The sequence below is a fragment of the Lampris incognitus genome, chromosome 15 (assembly GCF_029633865.1).
Source record: "Lampris incognitus isolate fLamInc1 chromosome 15, fLamInc1.hap2, whole genome shotgun sequence".
Classification (NCBI taxonomy): domain Eukaryota; kingdom Metazoa; phylum Chordata; class Actinopteri; order Lampriformes; family Lampridae; genus Lampris; species Lampris incognitus.
Genome location: NC_079225.1, coordinates 25,866,725 through 25,881,437, shown reverse-complemented (window position 1 = coordinate 25,881,437; position 14,713 = coordinate 25,866,725). Strand labels below are relative to the sequence as shown.

Sequence of the window (14,713 nt, the reverse complement as noted above, 5' to 3'; positions counted from 1 at the left end):
TCCCGAACAGGCGCCCCGACCGACCAGAAGAGGTACTAGTGCAGAGCAACCAGGCCACATACCCACATCCGGCTTCCCACCCACAGACGACCAATTGTGTCTGTGGGGACACCCAACCAAGCTGGAGGCAACACAAGGATTCGAACCAGGATCCCCATGTTGGTAGGCAACAGAATAGACCGCCACGCTACCCGGACACCCCCATACATAAAGTTTATTTAATCATTCCATCTACTCATCCTGAATAGAGAATGAGAAGGATAGAAACAATTGTGACTTTTTTGAGAGGAGTCCCAGCCGTTGACCACACAGCATGATAGTGGGAATATGAGAATGTTACAATTATAAAAGAAGATGGCAGGGAGGCTTCGGTTCCACTTACAGACGACAAGCCTTGTAACCACTAACCTGGGTACAAAAAGCTTTGCAAGGGTCACATCTGAATGCAACATAAGCTCAGAGCTGAGGGCAAAGAATTTGAGTCTACAAGTTTTGTTTTGGGGAATATGTCAAAGCCAGCAGCAGGTAAACCTCTGTGTTGCCAGATAATATTGAAATACATATAGTAGCTGACCGTTATTGAAATGTCGTCTGGTGACCAAACAGACTGAAAGTCAAAGATGGGGTTCCTCCACCACCCGCTGGGGTGTTCTTTTTTTCTCTCTTCCCTTTTTTCTCCTCATTTGTATCTGGCCAATTATCCCACTCTTCTGAGCCGTCCTGGTCGCCGATCCGGGTAGGCTGCAGACTACCACGTGCCTCCTCCGATACATGTGGAGTCATCAGCCACTTATTTTCACCTGACATTGAGGAGTTTCGCTATTCCCTGCCAGTTCCCCCTCCCCCCGAACTGGCGTCCCAACCGACCAGAGGAGGCGCTAGTGCAGCGACATAACCACATCCAGCTTCCCACCCACAGACACAGCCAATTGTGTCTGTATAGTGGGGCAGCTTAGCTCCAATATTCATAAGGATTGTGGATTTTGTGATAAAAGCACCAAACTTGGTATATATGTAGCTTAATACATTTAGAAGAAATGTGGATATGGAGCTACTGAAAATTAACCCCGTAGTGGCCATAGCAGGCATGGACGTTATTAAACCGCTTTTAGTAGGGCTGTGGCCTCCCTAAATGTCATATCAGCCACTATGACAAGACAGAAGATAATGTTACCTTTCCAGAGATACCAATATTATTGTTCTAGTCCAAATAGATCCAGATATGCCATTTTACATATTGGATGTCACTAATGCATGTTGAAAAAACTAAGTTCCCAGTCAATTTTGAGACATTATTCATCTATACACTATGTATAGGCATCTATACCTAAACACTCCTCTTCTGTTGTTTCCTACAATCGCTGGTTCTAAACCTTGACCAACAGAAGAGGGGTGTTTAGGTATAGATGTCTATACATAGTGTATAGATGAATAGAGGAGTGTTTAGGTATAGATGTCTATACATAGTGTATAGATGAATAATGTCTCAAAATTGACTGGGAACTTAGTTTTTTCAACATGCATGTCAATGTAGACCTAGTAGGACCCCTTCCCTCCTCCTGTGGTTTCACTCATCTCCTTACCATGGTGGACAGGACCATTAGGTGGCCACAGGCTATTCCATTGTCAACCACCACGTCTGCTGATGTGGCCCAGGCGTTCATCGGGTCCTGGGTAGCCCAGTTTGGCACGCCATCTGACCTCACTTCTGACCGGGGCCCGCAGTTCACATCCGAGCTCTGGACTGCAGTCGCTGGAAGCCTAGCGGTTAAGCTGCACCGCACCACGGCGTACAACCCGTAGGGCAACGGTTTATGTGAGCGGTTTCATCGTTCTATGAAGGCCGCTCTTTGGGCCAGCCTCACAGAGCAGCTGGGTCGACTGGCTCCAATGGGTCACGCTTGGCCTGCAGACCGCCCCTAAGGAAGACCTCCGGTCTTCGTCAGCCGAGCTGGTTTACGGCCAGCCTCTGCGGGTCCCAGGGGAATTTCTCCCAGAAGGCGCGGCACCTTGGTCTGCCGCCTGCCAACGGGCTGTGTTCCAGGATGGCGCTGGCGTTTTCACTCCAGTTCCAACTTCGCGGCACAACCTCCCTCAGTCTTACATCCCCAAGGACCTGCAGTCGGCCAGGTACGTCTTCATCTGGCATGATGCCCACTGTACCCCCCTGCAGCCCCCCTACGATGGTCCCTTCCGTGTCCTGGCGACGGGGACTAAGAACTTTGTGGTGGATGTCGGTGGTAAGCAGGAGCGGGTTTCGGTGGACTGCCTCAAGCTGACTCACCTGGACTTGGACAGGCCGGTTCAACTGGCCCAGCCCCCTCGGCGTGGACGCCCCCCTGCCCCCACATCCTTCAAGAGGAGCTGTTTTGGCCGCATTATTCGTCCCCGCCACGTTGATTTTTTTTCTCTTTTTGTCATGGTGAATTCTGGGGGGCGTGTGTAGTGACCTTCTTGCAAGTTAGATATCCACCATGCGAGCCAGAGACAGTCCCTTTAAGACAGAGGGCGGGGGTTAGCAAGGGGGATTGATTGTGGGTAGATACGAGGCTGAGGTTTGAAGATAATGAACTGTTGACTTAGAGTTTGTTGGAGGAAATAAACGACTCCACGGCTGTGTGGTCAAAAGGAGAAGTGGTCTCGTCTCCTTTCTGTCCGCCACAATATAACCTTTATCCCAATCTTCATCAGTGTTAGGATTTGTCCAAATACTAATTGAGACCTGTCATTTCCTTGAGTTATGACCTATAAAAACAGTTAAACTCACACAGCTCACCATATCATTTAAAATGAATCAAGCATTATTGCCATGGGAATACATGTACATACAAACAAATGACAAATTAAATTAAAAACCTGAATGCTTGACCCCTACAGTGAGGGGGTCCAGGGACTCTGTTATAATGTGGGGGTCACTTTCTTGGCATGGTTTGAGTCCACTTGTCCCCTTAGAGGGTCATTTCAAATCAATACAAAGTTATACCGAGTGATCACCTTTATCCTATGATGAAACATTTCTATCCTGATGGGAGTGGTCTCTTCCAGGATGACAATGCCCCAATCCACAGGGCACAAGGGGTCTCTGAATGGTTTGATGAGGATGAAAATGAAAATGATGTAAATCATATGCTATGGCCTTTGCAGTCACCAGATCTCAACCCAGTTGAACACTTATATATGGGAGATTTGGGACTCACGTGTTAGACAGTGTTCTCCACCATCATGATCAAAACACCAAATGAGGGAATATCTTTTTGAAGAATGGCGCTCCATCCCTCCAGTAGAGTTCAGAGACACATACACACACACACACACACAAATATATATATATATATATATATTTGTGTATATATAAAACTTTGTTAAAAGAAACACTCAACGGTAGGGAAAGTGTTCAACAAATAAGGAGCAAAATAATCCAGTGAGTCAAGTAAATTCTTTATGAGACAGTACAAGCCTGTTTCATGCCATAAGCGATGATTGCCATAACGATTTCATGTATGCTATACATAAAATCAGGGTTGCCAACTCTCACGCCAGATGCGTGAGACTTGGCGTGAGAGTTGCCAACCGTGGTTTTGTGTATAGATTATAATCATTATAATTGTCACAGTCCCTTTCCTTCACGAGGCCACTAAAATCTAAGAAAGCTTGAACTTTAACGAAGCTGCCACTTTGCAACACATGCAGACGATACGATATGGAAAAGATACGGATACGATAGAAAAAGCAGAACATCTTGTGGAATCACGCGAGTCCCTCTTTAAATTGCTTTGAACTCAGTGGAATTATAAAAGTATCTCAGCGAGGACTGGACCACTTACATGCTTTGTATAAGGACAGGGCTCCTGGGGAAATGGAAACAGAGAAACAAAAGAACAGCAAAGTAACGGTAGCCTTTAACTTCAGCGTCTCTGGATCTCGGCAACAGATTCTAGTGTGTGTGTCATACAAAGGCACAGCAACCGTAGGGTATCTTGATCTTGAGCCTAAACTTTACCTCATAATCCAAACCATGGCTGTGATAGTAAACAGCCATGGTAAACAGTCCATGTGATTCTCCTCCCTGTCCCACTGTGTTTCTCTAAGTGCTCCTTCAAATAATTGCTTTTGTTCTGAAGGACAGAAGGGAAATCGGATTTCGATTAAAACAATTTTCATTTATTTATTTATTTTCAATTTTGATTGCTCTCTTGCCTCTTAAAAACTGAGGAGGAGCATTCTCCTCTGTTTTTATGGATCAGCCTCCCTTGGTTAAAACCTTTATTGTTTTCCAATACCTTGAGCTCATATTTTATAAAATCATTCATAAGTCTATTATAAGTCTGTTGTATTCATTGTCTGATGTAAGTCTAATGTATTCATAATGCTTTCACTAAAAATTACGTTTTATTTAACAGTTGATTTTTTTTAAACCATGATCACCTTTTCAAGGCGCGAGTTATTGCCTTTGAATTCCGACATATATCCTCTAGGTGTCAGTATTGCCCCTTATTTAAACTGGGTTCGGTCATACTATCCATCCATCCATTATCCAAACTGCGTATCCTGCTCTCAGGGTCGCGGGGATGCTGGAGCCTATCCTAGCAGTCATTGGACAGCAGGCGAGGAGACACCCTGGACAGGCCGCCAGGCCATCACATCACAGGGCTGGTTATATGTCTGACTTGCGTTTTCTTTGCAATTATTACTACTACTATTATTTTCGGCTGCTGCCGTTAGGGGTCGCCACAGCGGATAATCCGTTTCCATCTCTTCCGGTCCTCTGCATCCTCCTCTGTTATGCCAGCCACCTGCATGCCCTCCTTCACCACATCCATAAACCTCCTCTTTGTTCTTCTTCCTCTTTTCCTCTTCCCTGGCAGCTCCATATTCAGCAGCCTTCCTCCAATATACCCAGCATCTCTCCCCCCACACATGTCCAAGCCATCTCAATCTTGCCTCTCTTGCTTTGTCTCCAAACCGTCCAACCTGAGCTGTCCCTCACCACTGCAAATGTAGCCAAACAAGAAAGGGCTAAGAGCCGTTCCTTGATGCAACCCCACCTCCACCTCGAATCCACCCGCCACTCCTGCCGCGTACAGCACCGCTGCTACACTGCCCTCATACATATCCTGCACCACCCTTACATACTTCTCTGCCACCCCCGACTTCCTCATACAATACCACACCTCCTCTCTCGGCACCCTGTCATATGCATTCTCTAAATCCACAAAGACACAATTTAACTTCTTTTGGCCTTCTCTACACTTATCCATCAACACTTTCAAAGCAAATATCGCCTCTGTAGTGCTCTTTAGTGGCATGAAACCATACTGCTGCTCAATAATCATCACATCTCTTCTTAACCTAGCTTCCCCCCCTCTTTCTCATAACTTCATGCTGTGGTTGATCAACTTTATACCTGCAGTTACTTCACCTCCACGTTTTCTTTGCAGTTAAACGTTTGTATTGAATTTCTTTGAATTATCGTCAAGGGTTACAGCACAATAAGTCGTAAGAAGTTATAAAAAAGAAAGCATGTTAATTAAACTGATTGGACATGGGACGAATTTACAGTAAATGTATAGCTTAGAATGTCTTGCACTTTATTCTGCTAGGCATATTCAGCACCCACAATGCGTACACTAGAGCCTTCATTACTGTCTAGCAATTCATGTCATCATTAGGAACAATTAACATTTTTTAACGGCAAAACGAAATGTATGTACATATCCAACAATGTAAGGTTTACATAAGATAAACCCCCTAACTTTTAAAACAACCTAAAAAAATTTTTTTAAGATCCTGGGCGGAGGGTAATACAGTTGGAGAAATTATTGTACTTCAGTAACAGACGGATGAAAGTTGAGATAGAGGAACAACTTTCATTTAACTCACGCGCACTCACGGCGTTTTTCGTAGAAATCTTGACATTTTGATTAAGGTTATTTTAGTTTTAATTAGATTATATGTTTATGATAAATTCTAACAGTTGGGAACCCTGAGAATGCCAATGGGAATACCAGTGATGTAAACACTGTATGGCATTTTCATGATTTTTTTTCTTGTGCAAGACAGTTAATTTTAATCCTTGTTTATTTTTGTCAGTGGGCTATTATTGCTAAATAGGTTTTACACCACCGATCATGAATTATAATTCTACCCGGAAGCATGGTAGTGCAGGAATTTCCGGTGACGTCAGCGTGTCAGGACTCCATTAAGGCTGCAGCTGTTTTGGGAGAAACAACAACAAAACGGGACGACTGGCTGGGCTACCACAGTGTCAGTTCGTTCTGAGCCAGGCTACCGTGTCTCAATTCTGGGAGCCAAAACCTCCTTTCCCACCCGGAGCTCCGCCGGCTTCTAACCACGGCCGCTCTCGGTGAGGAAACTCTGGCCTCCGCTTCCTCCTCCTCCGACTCGGACACCGGCGGAGCGTCGCCGCCCCCGCGGAAGAAACACCGAGCCTCGGCGGCGGAGGGAGCAGGAGAGCCCGGGGCTTCGACGGTTGTAACGGGCCTCGCCGGAGTTGTTCTAGGACTTGCTACTTCTTCCCCACATTCTCAAGCAGCCTCTGCCATTCACTTTAACCGAAGTTTTGTCAACAACCTCAGCGGCAACATGCAGGCAAACGGGGCAGGTCAGGGACAGGAATCGTCGGAGCTTTCTTGCCTCAACAGCGCACAAAACGGGGAGTCGTCCTCGGCTGGCGGAACGCACTCCAACGGGCTACTCTCCAGCACAAACAACGGGAATAGTGTCGGTACCAGTAACGGGGCCTCTACGGGACCTGGTTCCGGGACCTCGGCCGGCTCTTCGGCGTCGGGCTCTGAGGTGGGCTCCTTGAAAAAGAAGAAACGTCTTTCGCAGGCAGAGGAAGATGTCATTCGATTAATAGGACAACATCTCCACGGACTGGGGCTAAAGTAAGTTCAGTCGATGTGTCAGTCGGGTGAAAAACCTCGACAAACAACGACGTGTGACTAGAATTTGGGGGCTCTGCTGTAAAAACGTGAGATGGCAGGATGATGGGAGCGCTATCACTTGGTTGGCAGACATAAATATGGGGGGATGGGGTGGTTAGCTCAGGAGCTCGGTAGTTGGAAGAAGAAGGGTCCATTTTGCACAATAATAGTGCTAGCCTGACGGCTAACGCCACTAGCCTGCGCTGAAGCGTTATTTTCTGACATGACCCCTTCATTAAAGCAAACGACAGTATACTCTTTGGGTTATTACCCTGTCGTCTTACTCAAAACAAGTTTTATTGCCTAGTAGCCGGATAGCATGTGTCGATCTTGGGATTTTAAACGAAGTGAATGCGTATTACATCATCTTGCGATCAGGAAGAAAAACAGTTTGTGATTTCATGTTGCAAATCACATAGGTCAATATGTCATGTCAAACGAAGAATAAATCTTGAGTTGTGTATACCAGACAGTGGAATAACAGGATTAAAAGTACATGTTTTTACGTCTCAGATGATATTGCGCAAAAAGTGCGGAGGCAACAATGTGCGGTTAGGCAGCATCGTTTCTTTCAGATTTCTTGTTTTTCTTTCCGTTCTACCCTTAATCGTTGTAATCCAACGATTAAATGAACATTGCTTCTGGTACAGTGTTAAAGAGACTGCATAGCAAGACTACGTTGTATTACCGACCATGGTTATGAAAGCTGCCCTGGTTATTTTTGTATTTTTGCTGTGCGTGCACCTTTTGGATCATTTGGTGTTCCCTTAAAAACTAATTTATCCTTTAAGAAATACTATCGCCTACAGATGACAATTTCATCCCATCAGCCTGTCAACGTTGTTTTTTGACGTCTGTGCCCTCTTTTTTTCCCACTGTCACCGTCGGTCAGATAAATGTCAGCTTTCAGTGTCGGACGCAAAATTAGGGCACGCATTTTCGTAGTTATGCTTGTCGACAGTCATTCCGATTCGAATTGAACGGTTTCCCTGTTGGTGGAGAATACAGTTTCATGGCGGCTGAGGAATGAGTGTCTAAGCAGCTGTTTTAGATTAGAAACGTTGGGTTTGATTCTAATTATAGCATAGCGCCCTCTGAATGCGTCAAGCCGCTGCGTGATATGTATTTCTAGCCCTCAACTTTGAAATCGGCCACTGTCTTGAGTGTCCTGATAATTCACCATGCACTGTTCGATAGAACAACCATCAATGCTCTCTGCTAGCCTCCTGTCTAAGTGGAGCTGCCATTACACGGCGCCGTTAAAGAAAGCCTACATCGCTATGTTTACATAGGCGGGGGGGGGGGTGCATGGCATTGTCTGGTATCGAAAAGATGCCCCTACGTTTCAGTTGTGGAAATGCAAGCGAGACCACTGAGGCACCTAGCTGGTTGACGGTGAAAACGGTTCTGCTGCGCCACTCATTGATACCTGAGGATGATGTCATTATGGCGAGGTGTCAGCCCCCCCCCCTGTTTTCATTCGCCTCCACACCTCAGCAGACCTTTTTTTAGTGGTTACTGGGGGGGGGGGGTCCTGACCCTTGCCATAGAGCTACTACTGTCAAATATTCTCAGATAAAGTAAATGTTCTGACCTGGCATTAGGGCTTGGTGATAATTCAATAATATTCATCATCTTTCAATGACATTCTGTTGAGATTAAATTGGGATATTGTCATACTGTTGTCTAATCTGTTGATAATGATAATCTTATTACCTAAAATTTCTCACAAAATGAGGTCTACAATAATTTGAGGGAGTATCGTTTGAAAACTAGTTTTGGTTTGATATGATGCTTTGCATCACCAAACAGTTCAATGTGATAGACCTCAGTTGAATTTTTAAATATGGTATTTTGCATGTGTAAGAAAAAAATCACAAGCATTGATATCAATTCAGTGAGTCCAAAAATTCTTTCTGCATAATTAGTTTGTATTATTTTTGTTAAACCAGCCCAAGATCTCCCAAGTATTTTGTTTGCAATCCTTCCAGACAATGAACAATCTCTCTTGATAAAATAGAACAGATCAATAGACTGTCAAAAGGAGCCGATAGGGGCCCCTATAATAATTATTCCTTGTAATAATGTGGTAACTTTTTCTGTATTACATTGACATTGTCCAAATTTTTTTGATATTTGATTAAATCTTTTTTGACTGACTCATTTTCTATAGCTCTTTTGTTATCTTGTAAGTTAATTTAATGCTCAGTAAGGACACTGCTCATCAAATGTCACCTGTGAACACTATATTGATGTTTTCCATTCTTATGCTCTTTCTGTGTCATTTCTTATCTGTCTGCATCTCTCCTCTGTTCTCTCTTTCTGCAGTCAAACAGTGGACTTGCTGATGCAGGAGTCAGGCTGCAGACTGGAACACCCCTCAGCCACCAAGTTCCGCAACCACGTCATGGAGGGGGAGTGGGACAAGGTTTGTCTCAGGTTACCATGGTTACATGGCAGAAGGCATCTCTTTTGGTTTAATTCCACACCATGTCCCAAACGTTGTTCTTCTAATGTGATTATATACGCCAATATGTGGCTTGTCTGAGTATTTGGTATAGAGAGTTTCATAAATAACAAAATCAGAAACTCAAATATCAAGTTATCTGATTTAGTAGACATGATTGAAATAGTGTTACCTGTAAGGCAGTAGGATAAAGGAAAGGTTCTAAGACAGAAAAATGCTGCAAAACACCTAGTTGAGTTTTTTTTTTTTAGAATTGTACAAATTATTGTTCATGCTTGTTACATATTCTGTACAGCTGATAGACGTTCATGTTCACTGTAGAGCTCAAAGGTGGGAGTTTTTTAAGCTTTGCACTTCTACAACTACTAAAGTACTTCCCTGATAAGGAGACCCTGTTGATGATTGTGATATTTGATTTTGGTTAAACACACTTTCAGTTCACTTAGGCCAGTGGTAATCCATATAGAGTTTTTACACAGAGATCCCGCAACACTGTTTTGGCTTTTTTCTTTTTCTTTCACTGAACCAAACAAAGGTGGCATAATCATGCCCCAGTGTGTGATTTTTACATAGCATGCTGGCGTTCCACAAGCAGAGGTGACATGACGTGTAACAGCAGTGTTGGCTGTCCTGTCCTACTGGCTCTCCCTCTTACACGGATGTCGATTTAACTTTGTGACTACCTCTGCTGCCGGCTTAACGCCATAACAACAATGGAACCCCCCATTCTGTGTTCGTACCTTTTACACAGAATAGCAAGGCGTCTTAATGGTGCAATATTCCCGCTTTGAAAAGGCTGTGTAAAAAGCCTCCATGAGTGGTCAACTGGCTGCTGGGGAGACCTGAGAGCCATGTTACTTTTTTGCTTTTGTTTTTAAGATTTTTGAAGTTTAGATTTGGACAGGGGTGTTTTTAAGTCTTTTGGCACAAGTCTAGTCCTTAGTGGCAAGTCTTGCGTCAAGCTTCAAGTCCCCATCATTGATAAGTATTTGGCAATACTGTATTTTGTTATAGTCATGCCAATAAAGCAAATTGAATTTGAATTTAAGATCAATATGATAATCAAAAATGGATAGGCTTTGCACCCAGGGCTCCGTCTCTGTAGAAACCTCAACCTGTAATAGATTTTTGGTAGAATGATGATGTGATGGATATCAGAGGGCCCCAAAGGCAAAGGTCAGCTGCTCTATGGCCAATACCTTTTTACACATTAGTGGATGATGTCATACAGACTACTGGAGCCTTTTTTGCGAAGCCAGTAACATTTTTCTCTTTCTAAGAGAATTGACAGCATTTGTGGTTGCACAATGATAATAACCTCTTCTTGTATTCACCATCAATTTTTAAGTCTTTTTTTCAAAGATTAATTTTTTTGAGATTTGTCCTTTATTAGACAGCACAGTGAAGAGGTGGAAATTAACCATAACTAACCATTCGGCTACAGAGGCACCCCATCGCTGTTTAAGTCTTGATAGGGTGGCAATGGCACATTTAATATTCAGAGAATATATTATCAATCTGTAAGAAAATCAATACATGCATTTAGCCAACAGCCCTAACACAAAACAACTGAAGGCAGGTAGGACCTGAAATGAGCAAAATAAGCCTGTTTATGGATATTGGTAATTCATGACCACTAGCATAATGTTTGTAGGCTAGAGGGGGCAAGAAAAGTCCAGTAGGGTGGGCTGTAATAACTTAACTTGCAAAGTCTTTCATGCACTTTTTTAGATTGTTAACGACATTATTTATGAATGCTGCTTTTTACCACTGTCGATTGTTCTTTGATCGTAGCGCAATTGAACAGAGGTTATACTTTCAGGTACAATATACAAATAAAAATGCATCAATAATTAACTTCTATGTTTTTAAGAACAACCTATATTTTACCATTTAATATTTTTATATGTACAAGCAGCTGATGATTGCTTATAGCATGAAACAGGCTTGTACTGTCTCATAAAGAATTCACTTGTCTAACTGGATTGTTTTGCTCCATGTTTGTTGAGCACTTTCCCTGCCGTTGATTGTTTCTTTTATTCATATATATGTGTGTGTGTGTGTGTGTGTGTGTGTGTAATCAGCGAGTCACGTAAATTCTTTATGAGATGGTACAAGCCTGTTTCATGCCATAAGCAATCATCAGCTGTCAATAATTCTTTGTTGAGCACTTTCCCTACCGTTGAGTGTTTCTTTTAACAAAGTTAAAATAAAAAAAAGGATGGTGCAGTGTTTAGCATGGTCGCCTCAAAGCAAGAAGTTCCTGGGTTCGAACTCTGGGGTAGTCCAACCTTGGGGGTTGTCCTCTGTGTGGAATTTGTATGTTCTCCCCATGTCAGCATGGGTTTTCTCCAAGTGCTCCAGTTTCCTCCCACAGTCCAAAGACATGTAGGTCAGGTGAATCGGCCGTACTAAATTGTCCCTAGGTGTGAATGCGCGTGTGTCGGCTGTGTGATAGCCTGGTGGCCTGTCCAGGGTGTCTCCCTGCCAATGACTGCAGGGATAGGCTCCAGCATCCCTGCGACCTTGAGAGCAGGATAAGCGGGTTGGATAATGGATGGATGGAATGAATGAATGTTTTACAAAAACAAAAAAACAACCATTATTAGTGGTAAAATTCGGTATACTGGTTAAATCTGGTGTTTTTCTATCAAACCGATTTGAAAATTTTTAAACCGGCCCAACCCTAGAGAAGAAAGCAGTATGCTGAAGAAGACATAGTATTTCAAAGGCATTATTTTCTGAATAAACAACTGCTCCAGGGATGTGTTGCACCAACTGGTCTTTACTAAACCTGGTCCTAATTACTAAGTCGGTCTTTGCTAAGACCAGTCTTTAGAATGGAATTTACATCGGTTGCACCAACCAAATGTAAGTCTAGTCTTGACTATGCCCCGTTTTAATGATGCACGACCATGGGAATGCCCATGCGAGTATGGCTATTGCCTAGCAGCGTGTGTTGCTCGGATACATTAACAATCTCCTGCTGTCTTGCTAATTTGTAGCTAATCAGTAGTGGTGCCAGTGACCCCCCCTGCGGATGGCCCGACAGGCGATGGACTTTTTAACGCTGATCATGTCTCCAACTGTGTTTTGAAATGCATTGTTTGCATAAAAACGAAGTGCTATTAGCAGCTGCAACCCAGGTGACAACACTGTGTTGTTGTCCAACACAAACTGCAATCCGGTGACAGCTCTTCAATAAGTTCAAATAGATCTCTCCTACAGAATCGAAACCTCTCAATCAGCTCATCATTGTTGTAGATGTCCAGTGGATTGCTTCTGTCCCTAATAACTCTCTCCAATCTAAAAGCCCGCTCGTTGTGAAGTTAAGACATGCCGTTGTTGTTACAGTGTTGATCAGTGTCTTGATGCATGCTCAATAATCCAGGTAAGAAAATTACGGAAAGTTGAATCAATTCATCTGGACACAACGTCTGAGAGAGAAATGTTTCATCACTCATCTAAGTGACCTCTTCAGTCTAAACTGACTGCAGATATCCCCACCCTTGTAAACAATACAGTGGCATAACGCCCGAAAACAACGATCGTATTCATATGCAAATTGCCATGACCATTAACTAGAGTTACAATGGCAATGTTTACTATTCACAGAGGACTCACGGGGAGTCAAAGAGGACATCTATGTGAAGAGGGAACGACCATCCCTGAACGCGGGGAGGAGCGAAGAGTACATCTATTGCCATCTTACAATGCTGTACCATTCCCAAATCCTCTGTGAATAGTACGCCTGCTCCTGACTAGGCATAATATTTATGCTTTGTCTTAGTGAAAAGAAGGCTTAAGCCTGGGTGATGCAACCAGTGTAACTATTAGGCTGATGTTACATATGAAATTTTTTCCACGCAATTTAGTTGCTTTTATGAGTTGCAAGTCGCATAATGTTTGTGCAGCTAAACTGTTACACTAAAGGCAATCAACAAATATGTGCAACAGCCAATGAGAGTAGTCAGAACAATATAAATAGAACATCTGTTGAATAGTCAAACGTTACTCAGTAACAAACAACAAACACAGTTGGCAAATCTTCTACCAAAAACAGAGGACTAATTACATTAAATTGACTCAACTTCAAAATATTCAGTCAAACAGATTTCCTTGTGTAAGGTCCATGTTGGTAGATGTCTCTCCATTGCGGTTTTGAAAGCCCAACAGTACAGGTCAGATTTGCAGAGTGATATCAAGTGACAGGTATGCTCTGATTGGTTGTGGCGTGAACCTTGTTGCATCAATTTGGAACAGTTTCAACTTGAAACAGCTAAGTTTCTCGCAACTGCTCAGTTATTTGCAAGGGCTGATACACAATGCAACTCTTGATGAAATTCAGTTGTAAGTTACTAAGTTGCGTGAAAATGTTTCATGTGTAACGTCGGGCTTAGAACACCAAGTTATGACTGACTTAGCTTAAGACCAGGCATAAGCCCTGTTGGTGCAACCGGCCCCTGGGTTTTACCAGGTCTGATCACAGTATTGCTTTCAAGTCTGTGATTTTTGCTTTCAAGTCTCATCAGCAGACAAGTCTAAGTCAAGTCTCAAGTCCCGACTTGAGTCCAAGTCTCAAGCCTGCAGCTCTGAATTTTGACTCCTAGTGTCACTGTAAAAAGCAGTAGCTCTGGGTGATTTTATTTAATATCACATATCACATTTTTCACAAGATGTCATGTCATGCCTGTTTGTAGTTATTTATATTGAGAGTTGGCTAAAAATTATTCTGGCACTGACAGAATGAAGACTAGTGAATGAGCCACAAGTCACTGCCATCATTGCATGTACCTGTTTTCTTATTAAAATGTGTTTTTAATGAAATTTTCTCAAAGCACAATAAAGAATTATAACAAGATCGTGGGGTCTTACTTAAGCCCAATAAAGTGGAATTTAAAAACATGAGATTTACAGTGTTCCAAGGGGTTGTAATTGGCTTTTAAAATTAGCACTGTTGACTAAACTACGTCAGTCGACAGTTCTGCTAATTATAGTTTCAGAGCTGATGGCTAGAAGTCCACATCATGTTAAAAATGGCATCAAAAAAAAGTTATAAGCTATTGTTAAGACTGTAGACCCGGAAGTTAACCATAGCTACAAGCCGAAATCTTGGCAGGCTTTGGAGGCTGATACGTTTGTATACTCTACCCAACACTTTGGCACATGACTCTCATTTGGGGGTTTGTCACCATTTTAATAAAATTGGTTGCTGATAAATGAAAGAGGTAGCCAGGTGAATTTTGCAATGCACTAGCTTTTTAGGCACTTACATAGAGAAATATGTTTTGGATATTTG

General features: G+C 43.0%; 1 protein-coding gene across 1 annotated transcript in view; it reads left to right on the top strand.

Annotated features, from left to right (window-relative positions):
• Positions 1–6,170: 6,170 nt before the first annotated feature.
• The window catches only part of LOC130125070 (WD repeat-containing protein 26-like), a 28,434-nt gene continuing 19,891 nt past the window's right edge, over positions 6,171–14,713 (top strand). Inside the window, exons 1-2 of the mRNA XM_056294510.1 lie at positions 6,171–6,908; positions 9,276–9,375. Coding sequence (XP_056150485.1) covers positions 6,604–6,908; positions 9,276–9,375 — 405 coding nt within the window. The 5' untranslated portion in view covers positions 6,171–6,603. The remainder of the gene's footprint in view (positions 6,909–9,275; positions 9,376–14,713) is intronic.